Source organism: Lasioglossum baleicum, chromosome 18 (assembly GCF_051020765.1).
Source record: "Lasioglossum baleicum chromosome 18, iyLasBale1, whole genome shotgun sequence".
Taxonomy (NCBI): Eukaryota; Metazoa; Arthropoda; class Insecta; order Hymenoptera; family Halictidae; genus Lasioglossum; species Lasioglossum baleicum.
In genome coordinates this window covers 7,566,274-7,584,775 of record NC_134946.1, presented here as the reverse complement: position 1 = coordinate 7,584,775, position 18,502 = coordinate 7,566,274, and the positions used below count along the sequence as shown (strand labels likewise).

General features: G+C 41.2%; 1 protein-coding gene across 4 annotated transcripts in view; it reads right to left on the bottom strand.

Annotated features, from left to right (window-relative positions):
• Positions 1–116: 116 nt before the first annotated feature.
• LOC143217979 (sodium channel protein 60E) overlaps positions 117–18,502 on the bottom strand; it is a 37,612-nt gene continuing 19,226 nt past the window's right edge. Inside the window, exons 8-22 of one of the 4 annotated variants that reach the window (XM_076442774.1) lie at positions 18,012–18,241; positions 17,135–17,688; positions 16,704–16,792; positions 14,239–15,629; positions 13,478–13,793; positions 11,961–12,077; positions 11,720–11,878; positions 10,580–10,876; positions 9,518–9,672; positions 8,828–9,314; positions 7,784–8,103; positions 7,340–7,699; positions 6,743–7,123; positions 5,836–5,925; positions 117–4,830 (exon numbers count right to left, since the gene is read on the bottom strand). In XM_076442774.1, the coding sequence (XP_076298889.1) occupies positions 4,440–4,830; positions 5,836–5,925; positions 6,743–7,123; positions 7,340–7,699; positions 7,784–8,103; positions 8,828–9,314; positions 9,518–9,672; positions 10,580–10,876; positions 11,720–11,878; positions 11,961–12,077; positions 13,478–13,793; positions 14,239–15,629; positions 16,704–16,792; positions 17,135–17,688; positions 18,012–18,241 (5,337 nt within the window). In that variant the 3' untranslated portion in view covers positions 117–4,439. The remainder of the gene's footprint in view (positions 4,831–5,835; positions 5,926–6,742; positions 7,124–7,339; positions 7,700–7,783; positions 8,104–8,827; positions 9,315–9,517; positions 9,673–10,579; positions 10,877–11,719; positions 11,879–11,960; positions 12,078–13,477; positions 13,794–14,238; positions 15,630–16,703; positions 16,793–17,134; positions 17,689–18,011; positions 18,242–18,502) is intronic. The other 3 variants (XM_076442775.1, XM_076442776.1, XM_076442777.1) reach the window with 3 other exon arrangements.

Genomic DNA, 18,502 nt, shown 5'->3' with positions numbered 1-18,502 from the left:
GTTCAAGTTAAAGGAACGTTTTACTGCTCTTCGAATTTGTCTTCCGTATTTGATGAATTATTACAATGCTAATATAATATTTTCTGCTCTGTCCGTTTATTTCTCTCTCTCTCTCGCTCTCTCTCTCTCTCGCTCTCTCTCTCTCTCTCTCTCTCTCTATTCTCTTTCTTTCTCCTATTACGTTTCATCCCCAGACTGTCTTGTTAGTATCATTGTCAGACATTGAAATACAAAATTTATACTTTCTCATCTACAATGAATCTCTAACAAGGATACAATTTGAGTATTGTGATAAATTATCATTGATCGAGGACAAATCGATACCGATTGTTCTGACATAGCATTGATAAGTATGTTATTTAAAGATGAAAGAAAGAAAAACGCGGAAGAAGAGAAAAAAGCTATTCTCTGGTGAGTTCACGATTGTCATTGACCCTGTACTAACGGGCGTCTATCTTCCAACACTCTCCTCCAATAAACCTTCGTAACTTCATACCTTTACGTCACAGTTAATCACAAAATTCAGTGTACGCTGTAGAAGTCTCACTTGCTCGATTAACATTTTCAAAGAATTTTGAAAAAGACAATCATAAACAATTCATTCATATTATGCTGGATTCTCAATGTATCTCAATGAAAATATTTTGGTAAGTGATAATCCGCACAATCGAAATTGTTCAAAGCAGCTGCCACGCAATGAAATCCAAACCATGTAAATAGAGTCATTTAAAAGATCATCGATGATTTTCGAAGGATCTATCTATTAATCGAACAAACAAAACCTTCACAGCGTGTGTTCTCAATTTTGTAGGTAACCGCGTGTTTCGTGTGTCTCTGTATGTGTAATAAGTATTGTCACTTTCATTTTCAGAGTGGAAAATATATGAAACGGGAACGAACAAATTAAGTAATCGACTGCGGGTGCCAGTGACGAAAGGAAAAGCCATAAATTGCGAAGGTTTATTCTGAATAATTCAAGTGTGTTGTGTCTCGATACGAGTAGGTTTGAGCAGGTGTTATTTATCGATTTTTTTTTCTCTAATCACACGCACGCACGCAAGCACACAGACACGCAGAAAAATGCGCTATCTGAAAAATTATAATCTAAACAATTTCGGACTCCCGAGGAGTGTCCGAGCGTGATTGTACAATTTTCTTTTTGGGAATTCCGCCGTCGGCGGAACCGCGTGTGTCCAGTCTCTTGTGTTTTGGTATAGTTAATAAGTACTCGTAATATCTAGATCCATTACGAATAAAGTACCAATCTATATGCCTTTAATTGACATGATACATAGCTTTTACGATGCGTGCCTTGCAAGGATCAATCTCTTTGAATTGGATCAACTTCGAAATTCAAGTTTATTTCTCTTTATAGTTATATCCTTCGATTCGCTTTTCTTTTTTCTTTTTAAATCGTATTCTTTCTTGTGCTCCTCGATGCTATGTCCTCGAAGTTTTAACGCGCGAATAAAACAGATTTGATCAAGCATCAAGCTTTAAATGCTAAACTCTAAAAGTAACGTACGCGGTACGTTCTAACGAGAAAATTTCTGTAAATTCAACTCGTACACACTGTCTCCGTACGAATACTCTTCTTTAACTGTGAAAATCTAGTAAACATGTTTATATTCTTTTTCTTTCTTTTTTTTTTGTCGTTTTGTATACGTATATTAATTCGCAATCGTTTTTTCACTAATAATAGGCACTATAGGTCGACGAGAGGTCGTGGCGTGTTAATGGCAACGCGTATCCGTGAAAAGGAAAATTGAGAGAGGATAGGTGAAAATCTATTTTGTAGTCTAACCGAATAACTTCTGTGTTCTTATTTCAGGGACTCAAGTACCGTAAGCACAGTGCTGGCCATGGCATATCTTCCGAATCTTCTACGCTCTCTGTTTCTTTTCATTATATACAGTGAACGCTATCATTTGCAGTGCTGTGTTATGGGTCGCGCTTTGTAACAAGCACATTTCACAGCACAAAAGAGGATCATTATGTCGGAGTGAATCTCTTCTACACCCATGGACAGCACTGATGTAAATGAACAATGCCCTCGATGAATTCTGTTGTCGATAGGATCTCTGATCTTATGTGAATTTCATCAACTCACAGGAAATAATAGCATGCGTTGCTTCTATGTACACACTGGACGAGAACCAACCACTCGTATAAATTAATTTATATGATCTCCACAGGATCGTCGACCCTAGCAACAGAATAATTCATCGAGAGGTATTGGACCAATAAGGTTATCATAAAAATTCAACTAATTGCTACAAAATTCGTTGTTCCTTTTTCTATGTAACTCTTTCTCGGTTTTTTTTCCTCTACCTCTTTCTCTCTCTCTCTTTCTCACCTTGTTCCCTTCCAGTTCTTTTCTCCTCTCCCTTTCCTTTTGAAATCATTGTTTGATTGTTATTTGCATGTTACATTATGCGAGTATTTGTATTTGTGATTGTACTCTTGCGTATGTTTCTGTAAATATGTGATTGTATTGTGTTTCACTTTATTCTTGCATTGATAATTGATATACTTGGATTAGAATTCAAAGTGGTGAGAGCTTACAATATAGTTTGATAAGAAATCAAATTGAATAGAATAAAAATTACATTCTAATTCTGGTGGAAATAGTCGACCAGATTATATTAATATTATAAAAAGAAAAAGTATTATTTTTCTTAATTGATTGTCTACTGAGTCTTAATCATTTATACCTAACTGAGAATTAGTTATTTACAGCATTCGTAAACTAAGAAGCAAAAATATAAAAAAGTTTCTTTTCAAAGCTGAAAATTTCAATAGTTCTAGAATGTCGATTTGTTTGCTATTTATTTCTTCTTTTTCTTTTATTTTTCTTATATGTTTTCTTCACGTCTTAATTTTCCGACAAATGCAAACTCAAAATACTATATTTCGAATTCAGCGTATAGAAATCTTTTCTGTGTCTAGAATTGAAAAAAGTGATTCCCTTCATTTTATATTTACGAAATATTTAAAATTGAAAATCGAAAAATTGATTAAAAAATTGAGTTTGGTTTTCTCTTTGTTTCTTTCTGTAATTTTTCCACGTTTCTTTATACCATAATTCTCGACATTTATTTCCCTTGTTTTAATGGAACTTTTTAACATACTTTTTAATAACGTTAGATTATGTTGGAAAAAAAGTGTTCATATAACAGTAATTATGAATTAAAAGTACGGTTTTCAGTGGGCTATTGTTCAAAATTATTTACATTAGACTATTTGTGTTTAACTATCTACTGTAAGCCTAATGAAAAGAATTTTTAACTTTGAGATACACTGAAAACAATACTGTTAATTATATAAACAATTACGATTAATAAAAATTCTGTGTGCAGTTCGTAATATGTGTGTAGTTAATGTTGATGTATTTGGTTGTTCAGAAAGCTTTGTTATTTATATTTTATAATGAAATCAACTATATAGTTTATCAAAATTAAATTTGAAATTGCCGCCATTAAACCGCGTTAATTCTACGCATTCACCGCACGTCGAATTCAAATTTCGTACAATAAGTCTGTATTTCAATTCGTTCAAACTGTTCGAACACTTTGAACATTTGAAAAACTAATTAACATTTTGAAAATATGGATGAATAAAGACACTATTTACGTTGCAAATCCAATAAGAACGTGAAATCGACAGAACTTTCTGAAAAATAGTATGACTAGATAGTAAAATCATCGAATAACGATGATTCGCGTGATCTGATAAAAAAATTCAAACAAATATCTCATGAAACTGCCCTAAAAATGGCAAAATGTCAACTAAGTATTTCACATCTAACTAAACCAGCGCAGTCCGTTAAAAATTTCAAAATTATTTTATGTATTCCTAAAGCCTCGTGGTATCCAACAAAACTTTCGTGTTCCTAGTAACTCGTAAAACAAAAAGAACAGCAAAGTCTCTATTCTATCCGACATACTTATATTCTCTCACATATATTTTTCACAACCCTAGAAGTTTTTCGCTACTAATAATAACAATAATAAATAATGTTTTGCTGTCCACCGTTTTACAACCAAGTTACTAGGAGCACGTACAAACTTCAAATAGACAGAAACTTTCAGAAAGCGAATCTTTTCTGCCCACCATTTCACAACCTACCAAGTTATATTTACAAATTTACCTATAGCTATGTAAAAACATAGCACCCTGCCTGGTCACATGACTGAGTAAATCAGCCAAATGGAAAACAAAGTTATCCGGGCAGATATCTTTTTTATGAGACCACGGAAGCATCGAAGCAGCCTTCGTTAGCAAAGAAGAATGGTGCCAAAGAAAAGGGGAGAGGAGAAGCGACTGGAAAAGCGTCGGAGTTTCCTCTTGGGATGATATATATAACAAAACTAGTGGCTCTCGGGCCAGCCTCTCGTTAAAAATGATTTCGGAAGGATGTTGGGCGTAACGATTTAAGATCAACTGGTAGTATCGTCGGGCTGGGTGTCTCGGTACTCCTCGCTCTCCCTGTGGACGAGGACGTGAACGACCGTGGCGGCGGATTGTCGTCTAAGGAGTGCCGGCCTCGTCGGCGGCACCGAGTTCTCTGGACTAGGTTCCGTGACGAGTATGCTTACGTCGGTCGATTCGATTGGCAGCGGAACTGGTTCGGGAGCTGGTTGATGTTTCTTTCGAAGGCTACCGCAACGTCTGCTAAATGCTTCTTTGATGTCACGGTGCAACGTGTTTAGGGAGAGCGTCGTCGCGCTTGGTGGGAGCGATCTGCGCTTCACAGGAAGACTTGGTACTTCCTCGTCGGGGTAACTCTCGACGGCGTCCTGCCGGCCGAGGGTCGGACCACCGATCGATCTAGAAAAACCATTTTTTATTCTTAGGCAACTTCAATCAAGACCCGACCACGAAACGCCAACGCACAGTGCTGCGACTCGAGGATTAAATAGCACCGCTAGCTGGACATAACCTTCTTTATCACTACTAAATAATACAAAGTGTGCAAATATTGGGAATGTTAACCTCCAAAAAATCAGATCGTGAAATAACGAACACTGTCACTAAAAATGTAAATATTGGTCATTTTCGCACATTTCTGCAGTTTAAGATTTACACGAAAACAAAGTTTAATGCTACCAACAAATACTTTGCCGTGTATTGGCGTTTATTGCCTACTTTGAGCTTGTTCAATATTGTATACATGCATAACCTTCAGAATATATACGCATATATATGAAAATAACGGAATTAATTAAGACAATAAAACGTACTTTTGCCGTTACTTTCCATTATAAAAATTTACTTTAGAATATAGAGAAGTAAGTACAAAACGTATTTAAAAAATATCGATTTAAATATAAGAGCTTCTGTACGGAACACTACAAAATGTAGGAAAATATGAATTAAAAATGTTTATTTACACAGTTCTGTCGACAAAAAAGACTTTTTTATTTGTTACGGAATTATGTTATGAGTTTTGTCCAGCTAATTAGCATTGATCGCAACCACACTGTATGGCGAATTAGTTATCTGCACACTTTCGAATAATAATTGTACATTAGAAAGAGGAGAACAGAAGACCTTATATATTTTACATGCGCATGCGTATGTAAGATTAGAAATGAAATACCCGCGTTTTGTCAAGACCTAACCAGCAATGCGCATGCGCCGGTTCTGTCGTTATGAATTATTACGAACATAGAAACTTGCGCATTTTTAGAGATCCAATTTCTAGCGTACATGCGTCAGTAAATATTTCCACTGTAAACGTAACTCTAGCAATAGCTAGTAGCTCAACTTTCTTAGATATTGATAAATTCGTTTTGAATTAGCACGCATGCGCAATCACAAATTAGTACTTACCGACGCATGCGCGGTGGAGATTGGTTTTCGAGAAGCGCGAGAATTTCGTCTGTTAGACTTGCGTACATATGCATACTGGTGGCGTTTTGTCTGCACAACCAGTGATGATGAGGTCAGTGATCAGATATGGGACCAGTGATGAGATACGGGACGGATTTTTTCGTTACAGTAGTATACAGGGTGTTCAACTACAAGTTGTTGTTAATAACTAAATAACGAAGCCGAAATCGCAATGTTTTTATTCTTCATTTTCGACTTATATTGCTACGGAGAACCACCCTTCAAATTTTCTCCCACCTGTAGTCGAACACCCTGTGTAGATACTAAAACCCGTAAATAGTAGATAGTAAAACCTGTCCCACGTATCATTATTGTGTGCAACCACCGACTAGGTATAGGGATAGACCTATCATCCAATGTATTTTTGCAAGTATTTTGGCCATTATCATTTTCATTTCACGCAATTTAGACGAGTTTATACCAGAATCTTCGTGTCACAAATACATAAATAAGTATATTTCTGTCCTGAATCGTTGTTTCGCGTGCTGGATCGCTTCATTTGCATGCAAATAGGCGAAATGAAAATGGTAATGCGGTTACGTGGCCCCCGAAAAGTGGGCCGCAAAAATACATTGAATGATAGGTCCATCCTTGTACCTATACTTGGGCCCAAATAAGAAGGTACTTGTTCTGCGCATGTTGTTGTGCGTCAGCCATGAAATTCATGGCGTCAGCCAATGATCGCGTGGTCGGCGAAGTACGATAGAGGGATTACCCAATGAACAAGTTCCGTTAGAGTCATATGCGCAGTAGTTTCTTATTTGGGCTCAAGCATAGTCGGTGGTGTAACGCAGAGGTATAGGGCTGCTAAATAAGGACCAAAAGAGACAGAGGTAATGAAGCATACCTGGTTTGTAGATCGGAGGATGTAGGGCTAGCAACGGAGGCCCCAGCAAACGATTGTTGTTCCGTGGTCGGCGAGGGACGGGATACGGTCAGAGCGGGAGGAGGCAGGTCCTCATGAGTACCGGTGGCGCCGGAGAGTAACAGCAGAGGCAAATTCGGAAAAATCCACGCTGAGGCGGTACCGAGCTCGCTGAGATCGCTGGCGTCGCTGGCTCTCGAGGACTTGCGGCTACTGGCTCGGCTGCCTCTGTGCACGTGAAGGAAAGCCGACACCTTGCCACTCCATCCACCCCCGCCCCTACCCTCATTCCCAACACCGGGACTCGACGTTTGTGTTTGCGAGTCCACCTCCTGGGCCATTCTCTCGCGCTCCTTCTTCGCTCTGCAACGATAATACACAGTTCCACCTTGTCAGGATAGGACATGATGTAGAGTGTAGAGGAAGAAAGTAGTCTAATTAGAGCTGTGACTTATGAGATACCCGGGTATTTTTGCTCTACCCGGATGTCTCATGGGTTCTTGAGTACCCGAGTATCTCATATATTCGGGTAGAGGTACTAGCTTTAAGCCTGATAGTATGGAATGGACCATTACTCACGCTATGAATTCTCTAATGGTGCGCTGAATCAATCTGGCTGCCTTGTCCTGTCGCTTCCACATTCTCGTTGAAGAAACAATTTCCAGCTCTTTGCGAGTGGGAAATTGCTTCTTGAACTTGATGTCCATCTGCTCTTGTAGCTTACGGAAGTCCTCGGACTCCTCCACGTGCCCAAGAACGTGCTTGACAAGTGAATGCAGAATGTCCAGACAATGAATCTTGTTGCCTTTCGCGATAGGAAGATTGAAGCTGACCAACGCGACCATGTTGGGCTTCGATATTCCTAATGGCGGGTCTAGGCTCGCTATGAAGTCGCTCAGCTGAGAGAAGTTGATGAATTGCGTTGCGTGTGGATCATATCTACGTTTTGACAGTGATCACCAGGATTAGATATCAATGCTTTTATTTCTTTCGCAGGTATGGATGTGGTTGAGCGATACTTACTTGGACCAACGGATGTAGAACATTTCCAGGTCATCCTCGACAATGCCGATCTCCTCTTCTTGATGGGCTTGATTGAAGTTCTCAAGGATAATAGCAATGTACATGTTGATGACGATCATATAACTAATTATGATAAACGAGGTGAAATAGGTTATTGCCAGAAGAGGGTATCCACAGTTCCCATTCAGTTGACGACTGGTGGGAGTTGGATCACATTCTGGTGGCTGTACCATCAGAGACTCCAGCACGTCGTTCCAGCCGGCAGATGTCATTAATCGAAACAGTAATTGCATGCTTCTACCGAATGTCTCGAAGTTTACCTGACGGAACAGAGAAGAGGATGGAGAACGAGCTGAGCTATGCTGTGAGAAGACTGCGTTTCTGATGAGGAAATCGTTCTAGGGTCTTCTTACTTCGCCAGGAAGCTAACTTCCTTTCAAAACTTTAGATAAATCAACTCGAATATTTTAGATCTTGAAGGCTAGACGATTGTTTCCGGCGCAGAACGCTTCAGTATATTTTCCTAAATACAACAGTATAGCTCTCTATAATGTTATTAAACATTTGAATATCTTAACGCTTTATCTACCGGAAGCCCGTCAATAGGATTTACAATAACCGTGCTGTACCAAAAGGAAGCTTAATAATCATATTTTATATAATAATTCTGAGCAAACTATTAGATTAGGTTACTGGGGGTTAGTTGTAGATTCGCGATCGAAATTACAGAACAATTTAGTCAAGGCCCGTAGACTTTCAATAATAATTAAGAGATAATCGCCGGTAGATAATATGTTAACGTATGTAATGCCCTAATTCTTCGTTGCTTATCGAAACGCAAACTTGTTGGACAGTGTTACCCAAAAACCGAGGAATTACTCTGAATTCTGCGAAGAAGGTAGCTACAAGGAAAATATGCGCCATAATCTTCGACCGAGTATCCTGATCATAAAAAAAGAAAACAAAGACTATAAGAGATCTGATTTTTCCAGGTTTTTAAAATAAGAAGACCCCTTCTCGTTTTCGATGGAATTCCCTACTCACCATATCGTCAAGAGCCCCCTGTTTTCTAACATGCCCGAAGACCGACATGCCAATGATCGCGTAAATGAAGGTAATCAAGGCCAGTAGCGCGCCAATGTTGAACAGCGCCGGAAGACTGACCACCAGAGCGAAGAGCAGCTTGCGAATTCCCTTCGCGGCTTTGATGAGCCTCAAGATTCGACCGATTCTGAACACTCTGACTACTCGCAGGAGCGTCGGGGACACCGGGAAGTCCACCATAATATCTTCCATCAGGATCCCGAGGATCGAGGCGAGGACCAGCAGGAAGTCGAACAGGTTCCACGGGACCGTGAAATAATGGTAACGGAGTCCTATTATCTTGACGATCGCTTCTAAGCCGAAAACCGTCGTGAAAAACGCATTGGACACTTCGAGGACGAAGAAGATCGGATGCGGCTGATCGTAATGCTCGATCCCCATTGTCAGCATATTCAGGAATATCAAAATGAAAATTGCTATTTCGAATCTGGAAATATCGTAGTCGTATTCAGTGCCTTAGCTCTCTGTTTTTCTCTCCGTCAACCGAAAATCATTGTCTCTATGCTTTTATTTGTTGTGGTGCAAAGTGTGCCAGGATAATAATAATAATAATAATAATTGTACTTTATCATTGTATGGTGAGACGTGTGCGTTTTAACTTTAGATAGAGATTGATTCATGGGAATTTACCTGCGCGAGTTCGACAGGTCGTAAAACATTGCGAGGATCTGATTCATCGGACGCTTTATCACCTTTTGCGGCTTTTTACGGCCGAGCTTTTTCATGGCAGTGTAGTAGTGCTTTTGACTTTCGGTCAAAAACATTTCTAACACTCCACCTTCGTACTGGAAAATAAGCAGAACAATCGGAAAAAGAAGAAATGGTTTTTTTTCTGCAAACGTTTTTGATTAGGTGAGCTGTGCGTTCCGTACCGCGCGGGTCACCAGTAAGCTACGCTGAAGCTCCCGTTTAGACTGCTCACGGTTTTATATTGGATTCTGCGACGGGGGAAGAAGTGTACCAAATCGTCAAATTATCGAATTTTGTAAGTTCTTTTCAGCAATTATTTTTGGTAATCGATTAATATAGATTTTTCCGTTCCATTTTGGATTTAATATGGAAACCGCCCGCTTCAGAATTCTGATAATAACCATCATACTCGAGAGTCTAAACTTAATTACTAGTGCAGAGCGAGGTATGATTAACCCTTATCCATTTGTGCCGGGATAGAGAATTAACTAAGTAAGTCTTGTGGTTGTGCTCATAAGCTTGCTATAGTGAAATCTAATATTGTGGTGACAAGCTTTGGTGCTGCTGCAGTTGATACATATCATCGTGATCTTTTCGTGAAGAAAATTTGTTTTATAAAGATAATATGTTTATGGAGCCTACAGTTTCCGTTTGTAGTAGTTTCAAACATTTTTAGTATAGGAAAATTTGTTTTCAATTTCTTATAATTTTGATTCCGATCTCTCCAGAATATTATTACTGGAGGCTTCTTTTGGCGAGGTCTAAAAAGAGGTTGTTGTAGGCTCCACAATCAATGTTTATTGTTTGAAAAAATGTAAGCCCCAGAATATTTTCTTTGAATTTCTGCAAATTATTTCGAATATTTTTCCAGGCACTATGGGGCCCCATTGGAACCGCGTAGTTTATCAGCAACCCATGTAACAGTTCGTTACAGATTGTGATCGCGGCACGGGACGCGCTGTGCAATATGTATTTCTTTAATCTCGCCTGTACCGCGCTTACCTTTTTCTTCAACATATTAAAGTTGTCTATAATTACTCCGATAAAGAGGTTCAGTGTAAAAAACGAGCCGCAGACAATGAATATCACAAAGTAGAAATACGCATAAATGTTCGCTTCTCTCTGGGGCTGTAGGTCGACGCCTCTGGCGTCCACCGCGTCCTGCATCACCTCCATCCAGCCCTCGAAAGTGGCCACTTGGAAAAGGGCCAGGTAAGCTATCCCAACGTGATCGAAAGTGATCTTACTGTTCTCCCAGGAGTAATTTTTCCTCAAGCAATCGTCTTTCGTGTTTACGATCTAAGAGTCAATTGTTCAACACGTCAGTCCCACACTCTCCTTTTATCCTCTAAACTTTCTGTTTTAGCTTTGAGGATCTACAGTAGGACGGATCCTAGTTATACTTGCTGAAGATCAATTGTTTCGTACAATTTTGATTGTTACGATGATTGTTACGATGAACACCAACGAAATTACCACAATTCCAGTCGATATGTATGTATTTCTGAAGTTTCGATAGAACGTTTTGTTAAAATATTTCATATCTAGTTATATAAAATGTTATTAAGCAGCTTATTGAAAGGCTATTAGATTAAGATATGGCTGATAAAGATGCAGGACAGAGATAGTTAGGCCGCATTTGTTTTGTGAAACTGAATTAACCTTCGCCAGGTAATGTGGGGTCTCAGAGACCCCAGCTTCAGATTTTTGAAAAGAATTTTTATATGAATAAAATTAAATCTGTTTACTTTTTATCCTGTGTTATTCTTTATCCTAAAAGAACGAGGCTATTTATGAAATTCATTTGTCGGGGTCTACGAGACCCCACCGTACTATTTACAATTAGACACCTTACCTTAGGTACATTACGGTCAAAATTACGAAGATATTAGCCATGGAACTATGGTAATTTCGGGGACCGTATTCAGATTGAACCATCTCTCGACTGCACGCTTTTTAGCTGTAAATGACTTTGTTATTTTTGTAGAGAATCGTGAATATTGTGATTTAAGAAACGGAAGTTCATCTTAATAATATCTTTTATCAGTCCACACAGGTCTTATTTCATCGACAAGCATGACTAGGCCCACTCTAGTCCACATTGTAGATTCCGCATCAATTGAACCGTCGAACGCCACTTACCGACACGTCCAACAACTCGCCGTATTCATCGATGCACTTGAAAAACTTCCCGCCGAAAAATTGTACACCCATTATAGAAAATATCAGCCAGAACACGAGACAGACGAGGAGCACGTTGAATATACTGGGTATCGCATACATCAACGCGTTCACTACGATCTAGCAAGAGAAACAGAAGCGATACTTCTAGCCTTTGAGGGGGTATCTACAGGATAACAAGGGTCTACCAGCACGGACTCACCCTCATGCCTTGCCATCGGGAGATCGCACGCAGCGGCCTCAGAGCGCGCAGAGTCCTCAGCGACCTTAACACTTTTAAGTTCTCATTCTCCTCTATCAATAGACTAAAGGTCGACACCTGTTCGAGAAAAGAAAAGAAGAAGTAGCGATTCAGTCGTTGGGGGCAAAACGGTCTGCCTCTAGACTTCCGGAAGCGCATCATGCTGCAGTGCGATTAACGTGATTCCTGGTAGCTAACGTTCAATGATCGTAGTGGCTTGCAAGCTAACGTAAGAGAATTAAAAAAAAAAGGTGATGGATATATGTACACGGGGTAGAAAAAGTAGAATCTTGAAGCGATCACTGCATCTTGTCCTTCCGAGATATCGGTCATAGACTAGGCTGCGGATTTTTATGCAAAATAAACATTATCTGAATTAATCGGCAAACATAAAGGCCACGCGAATATTCACTTCTTTCACCGGGTTGGGAAATAATACAACAGTATGTATTTTTAAATTTCTTAATAAGTGTCTTCACTGTTTTTTGTATTGCATCTACTGATTTTGATCGTGAATGCACAAAATCCGCAGTCTGATCACAACACTGTCCAACAAATTTGAACATTCTTTTGCATTTTAGTTGGAAGCTGTAAGTTTAAATCAGTCACACTAACGATCTAATAAATGAATCAAGTTTCTCGAGATCTGTGCCAAGTTGAAATCCTTCAGCTAGATGTGCAAGAGATCGTGGCGGTAATTCCGAAAGCGAACAAAATTTTAAAAGTGTCGATACAATACCGAATAATGCCAATAGTTGGACACGGTAACAAAATATAATTTATTCATCATATGCAAATTTGTGCATGTCGATTCTAAAATTGTTAATCTTTCATTAATTCTGCAGGGCTATAAAAATGAAGGCCGTCCCGAGATCATATCTCTAATAGTTCTTCAACGATCTACTAATTTCTCTACTATGAGAATGGTGATGCCAACAATACATTCGATCATGACCTTGAGATGACCTTGGTCTTAAAGTTCGTGGTACGAAGGAATGAAATAAAATTGAATCAGAGCCGGGACACCGTGGGTAAACATTCGCAGTCGATCACAGAGGACTGAATATTTTATGGAGGCTCTAACAAAGCGGCTCCTCGATCAGGAACGAGAATTGCTATTGACATTCGCCGCGAGAAGGCTCCTCGATTCTGCGGCGCGGCGGCTAGATCAACAGAGGGAGCCGAGGTGTGCGAGAAGGATCTACACGAGGCAGATTCGGATGCAGAGTAGCAGCAGCAACAAATTGATTTGGCACGTACCTGAGTCCGTAAGGCGCGACATATACATATACAAAGAATTCAGAAAAGAAACGGGTCAAAACGAATGAGAAGAAGACAATAGTGAGAGAAAAGAATCCATGCAGCAACGATAGAGACGCGACAGCAGCGTTCGTTCAGTCAGCCGCTCAGCCAGCCACGATTACGCGCGTACGAACAATGCCAATGTTAACGTGGCGGCTATCTGGGTTTCTACTTACGAAGACGATTATAAAGTCCAGGATCGTCCAGAAGCTGGTGAAGTACTTGCAGAAGCCAAGGGCCAGCCACTTGAGTAGCATCTCGATACTGAAAAGGGCACAGAAGCCAAGATTGGTCCAATAGAGTATTTTCTTCAAAAAAGGATTGTCATCTAAGTAAATGTCTTCGAAACAGAGCGTTATGGAAGATGCGAAAATGAAAACTAAGATCATCCATTCGAACGCCGGTGTGTCAACCACCGAGAGCACCACGGTGCGTAGGCGGATCCACTTTTTCCCGATGGCGGTCGCAACGCATCGATCGATGCAGCTGCATCTGCACACAAACAACAACGCCTCCGTTATTACGATCCCGCAACCGGTCGATAAACGGCTGTATTTAAGATCTAGTCGAGTGATTATGAACGCTCGTGTACACTGTAGGTACGGGTCACGAGCGGTGTTCGCCCCTGGGGGTGATCGGGACTAGCCCCCGGGGGCAACCGACTTCGGGAGTTGTAATTACATTAGGAAAGGAGAGATTCTCGATCCCGCGGGGTCCAGGAGACTCCTCGTCCTGTTATCTGTGTGTATTGCGTATTTAGAGGCGTGTCACCGTTGATCTTCCTATACACAATATTCTGACGCGGTGTGGTTTCAGTAACAATCATGCCCCGTAACAGCGAAGACGGGTTACGCGCATCCCCCAACAAATTCTAATCCGATCTCGAAACCTTTGCAGTTACAGGATCAACTATCCCAATCCCAAAAATATTTCTTACTTCTGATAGCACTGCTTGGGGAAGCAGTCCTGGGGCTCCTTTCTGCGGTTATGCCTGCCGAATCCGGGGAAGGAACCCAAACCGTCTATATATTTTCCTTTGCTGTCCCTCCTCCCACCGACCGTCAGCTCGTCCACATAGCTGACCAACGCGTGCCAAGGTCGTTTTGGTCCCCGCTCCTCCCGCTTCGGGAATGTCTCCTCCTGACGCAACATGGCCGTCCTCTCTTCCGGCGCTTTGCTAACCGAGTACTTCGTCTGATCCTCGTCTCTGCTCTCCTCCGTGTTTGCCTCCTTCGTTTCTGGCTGTTTCTCTTGATTCTCGACTTCCTCGCATTGCGACTCGTCGTCCTTGCATTCATCCGGCTCCTCCCACTCATTCTTGTTCTCCTGCTGATTGTACATAGGATCATACGTGAATACCGGCTGGTTCAAGCTCTCCTGGTAGGATCTGTTGTACACGTTGTCCTTCGGCAGGCTGAGCACAGTCTCCTGAATGGCGTATTTCGTTTCGCTGTCCGATCTGTCCATCACCTGGCGCACTATCTTCTCCAGCCTAGGGTCCTTGCTCTTGCCCTTCCCTTGACCCATCCTCGAGCACTTCTTCTTTCTGATGATCGAACGCAGACGGTCGAACGATCTGGCGAGTTTAGAGTGATCGCCGACCTCCTCCTTCTTCTGTTTCAGCTCCTCCGAGTTGAAGCTGTTGAGCAACATCGCCAAGAAGAGGTTGAGCACCATGAAATTACCCATGACCAACGCAGGTAGGAAGATGACGAAACAGGTGCCCGGCCCCTCCTCCTGTTCCGCCCGCATACAGTCCCATAGTGGCTCGATCCATTCGCCGCACAGTATGCGGAAGATCATCATGAACGAGTGAAAGAAATCGTTGAAGTTCCATCGGGGCACCGGATCAGGGTAGAACTTGTCCAACGTGTAATCCTTGCTGAACAATTGCATGCCGATCACAGCGAATATGTATATCACGATCACCAGGACCAGAGTCAGATTACCGAGGGCGCCGATCGTCGAGATGATTATGCTCAGGAGAACCTTCATCGTCGTCCAGGACTGCGCCAGCTTTAACACTCGCAGTAGCCTTAGTCCTCGTATCACGGACAGGCCGTCTACCAGCTCAAACGTCAGATCTATCAGAGACGCTGACACTATTATCAAGTCGAAATTGTTCCACCCATTGGCGAAGAAGTCTTTGCTCAGCGCCAACAGCTTCAGCAAGCATTCGAAGGTGAAGATACTGGTGAACACTTTATTACCGATGTTTAGAGCCTGCCGGATCGACTCGCTCATCCCATGGTGCTCCATCGCCAGGAAACCGGTGTTCAGCACGATGCATAGTGTGATCGTCAGCTCAAACAGTGGGTCTCTCACTACCTGGATTAGAGCTACTGGTCAGTCAAAAGTAGAGTTACTCATAATTCATGTCACACACTTTGACCCCTTGCCCTACGTAATTAGAACTCTTTTTGTAGTTCATAATTTCCTAAAAAAAAGGAGAAAATTTATATCTATTGTATGCCTACATATCCTCCAATAGCTGTCCATTAACAAACCCAAAGTAAAATTTTATTTCGGAAATTAGTAGCATACATATTTATTATAGTCCAGTCAATGAATGCTTATAACTGGGGTGTAGAGGGAAATGGAAGGGACACAATTTTTAACTTTAGGACTTTGTTTGGACTAGTTAGGAGGTAAACATACTAAAAGTCAGGGGGGCACGTAGAAGGTCCCCTTTTTCGGTTTTCCGCTTATATCTCGGAAACTATGCGTCCTTGCGATAAGATCATTCTATACAAAATTAAAGCTGACAGAATGTGCCATAAGATATTCCGAGATATACGCGGAAAACCGAAAAAGGGGACCTTCTACGTGCCCTCCTGCACCCCGCTTTACCTCCTAACTAGTCCAAACAAAGTCCAAAAGTTAAAAATTGTGTTCCTTCCATTTCCCTCTACAACTTTTCGTTGACTGGACTATTAGACTCCGTTCAGAATCTTCATCACGAGTCAGACGCGATGTTGTAAGGCAAGGGGTTAAATCAGAATCACTTTTTTTTAATGAATAGATTAAACAACTTCAGATTTTGTAATGCAAATTTTGGGAAAATTGCGTTTAGAAAAAAGTAATGCTGATTTAAAGTACGTGTTATCAATTATGAGATTGACTGTACATATATTAAAGCTGTAGCTTTTCAAGTGCAGTCATACTTTGGTTATCGTTCGGTATTCGTTTATAGTTGCATAAGATTCTCGAAAAGAAGGAAATTTACCCGTGAAAATGTTCTAATATTCATCTTTACTATTTTAATCCATTCTTTTTTATTATCTTTAATTTACCACATTCCTTTCTCATTTAGAAACGCAACGAATATCGAACCAGACCCGGAAACGTTTGCCATTGAACACGTTTATTTCGCGACCTCACGTTTACCTTTTCGGTACCTACCTTGTATAGGCAGTTCTGAAACCGCAACCAGCCCTCGTAATCGATGCAACACTGTATACATTTCTCGCAATTACGATCTGGAAGATCATCTGTATAGAAAAAGAAATGGGAAGCAATTACTTAATATGTACGAATGTAAAATATGTATACATATCTGTTGTATATGATTGGTTTTCTCACAATAATTCGAGGAAACAATGGTTGCAAGTAAAGGCAACAACTGTGCAAAGGGGGGGGGGGGAGTTATCTGTAAATATGTTTCTTCTATCGATCGTATTTGCTGATAATAAATTTTTAAATGTTTTCGGCGCAACGGTTCGATCGTTATCTGGATCGTTATTCGGAGTTATCTGTATTATAATTAATAGACTGCCAATTTGATGCATTTATAGCAAAATTCCGATCTGAATGTGTTTTCTTATTATTCTTACCTAATATAACAATATGCGACAGATACTCGGGCGGCAGGGTGTACATTTGTTTCTTCGTTTTGACGCCGTTGCACTTGAACACCCTGATCTCTCGCGTGGTCCCGGGACCACCGGGAACGTTCGTGGCAGCTCGTAGGTATCCGGAACGCGTCGGCAGTGGTTTTTCTCGTTCGCTTTCGACGTCAGCCTCTGTATCGTTGTCGTTCCTTCCTCTAGTCCGGCTATGTTCGTGCTCGGCATTCACATTGGCGTTACTGTTGCTGGCTCCCTTCTCCTGCCAGTCAGCCCTCTCCCTGTGATCACGCTTGTCATGCTCTTCCACCGAGGTGACGTCGTCAGCGTCGTGGTCATCGACCACCCCCGAGTCGTCCAACGACGACTGTTGGTTGCTGTTGTTGCTCGCCTGCCTCGAGTGTAGCATCCCCCGATTGGGAGCCAGCCTGTGGACCGTGCTGTTCTCCGTTGTTCGCGGGCTTACATTCTGCAGGAGCAAGTGGGACGGTCGAACAGTCGAATGCCTCGGACTTGGACTCGGGCTTGGCGTTACCGACCTGCTTAATGAAAATATCACAGTGCTGTTCATTTCCGCCAATGTTTAACTTTCTTGTTAGGTCGGTGACCGTGGTGAAAATAGTGGAAGCTATTGAGGGTAATGAAGATTGAGTGATCTAAATATGACACTGGAAACTGCGGTCAGTGACCTAATGAAGATAATAGGAAACTACAGACTGCGGTCAGTGACCTAATGAAGATAACGGGAAACTGGAAACTGCGGTCAGTGACCTGATGAAGATAATGGGAAACCGCAGACTGCGGTCAGTGACCTATTGAACTGGCTGTCTGAAATGCTGATATATTTGTTTTTTAATGAACACACCTGCTCGCTACAGAACCAGTCTTCTCCTGTCCGGCTGCGCCAGTCCCAGCGTTGCTTCTTCCGCGTCTTCTTCTACGTGTCTTCTTGCGTGTGTAGCTACTTAGAATAACACCTTTCCTAGCATCCAACTTTTTCTGTTTCTCCTTGGCAAGCGTCTTCACGTTGATCTTTGTCGGGTCGAAACTAAACGTCGAGTCCTCGCGATGGTCGGTTAAATCTTTCCTTCGTTCCTATTGATAAAAGATAATACTGATTTTGTAAATTGTGGAAAGAATAGCACTGTGCAACTACTAACTGTAGCTTCGATGAAAATGTTTTCAGTAATTAGAAAACCGTTATTATGTCCAATTTATAAGTACTTATAAGTACTAAATAATAAAATTCTATTATCAAAGATGAAGGAAGTAGGATTTTGATACATGTCGATAGTGAACCGGCAGATTTATTCCAGAATTCTTGCGTACGACTTGACGAAGAAAATACGGTAAATC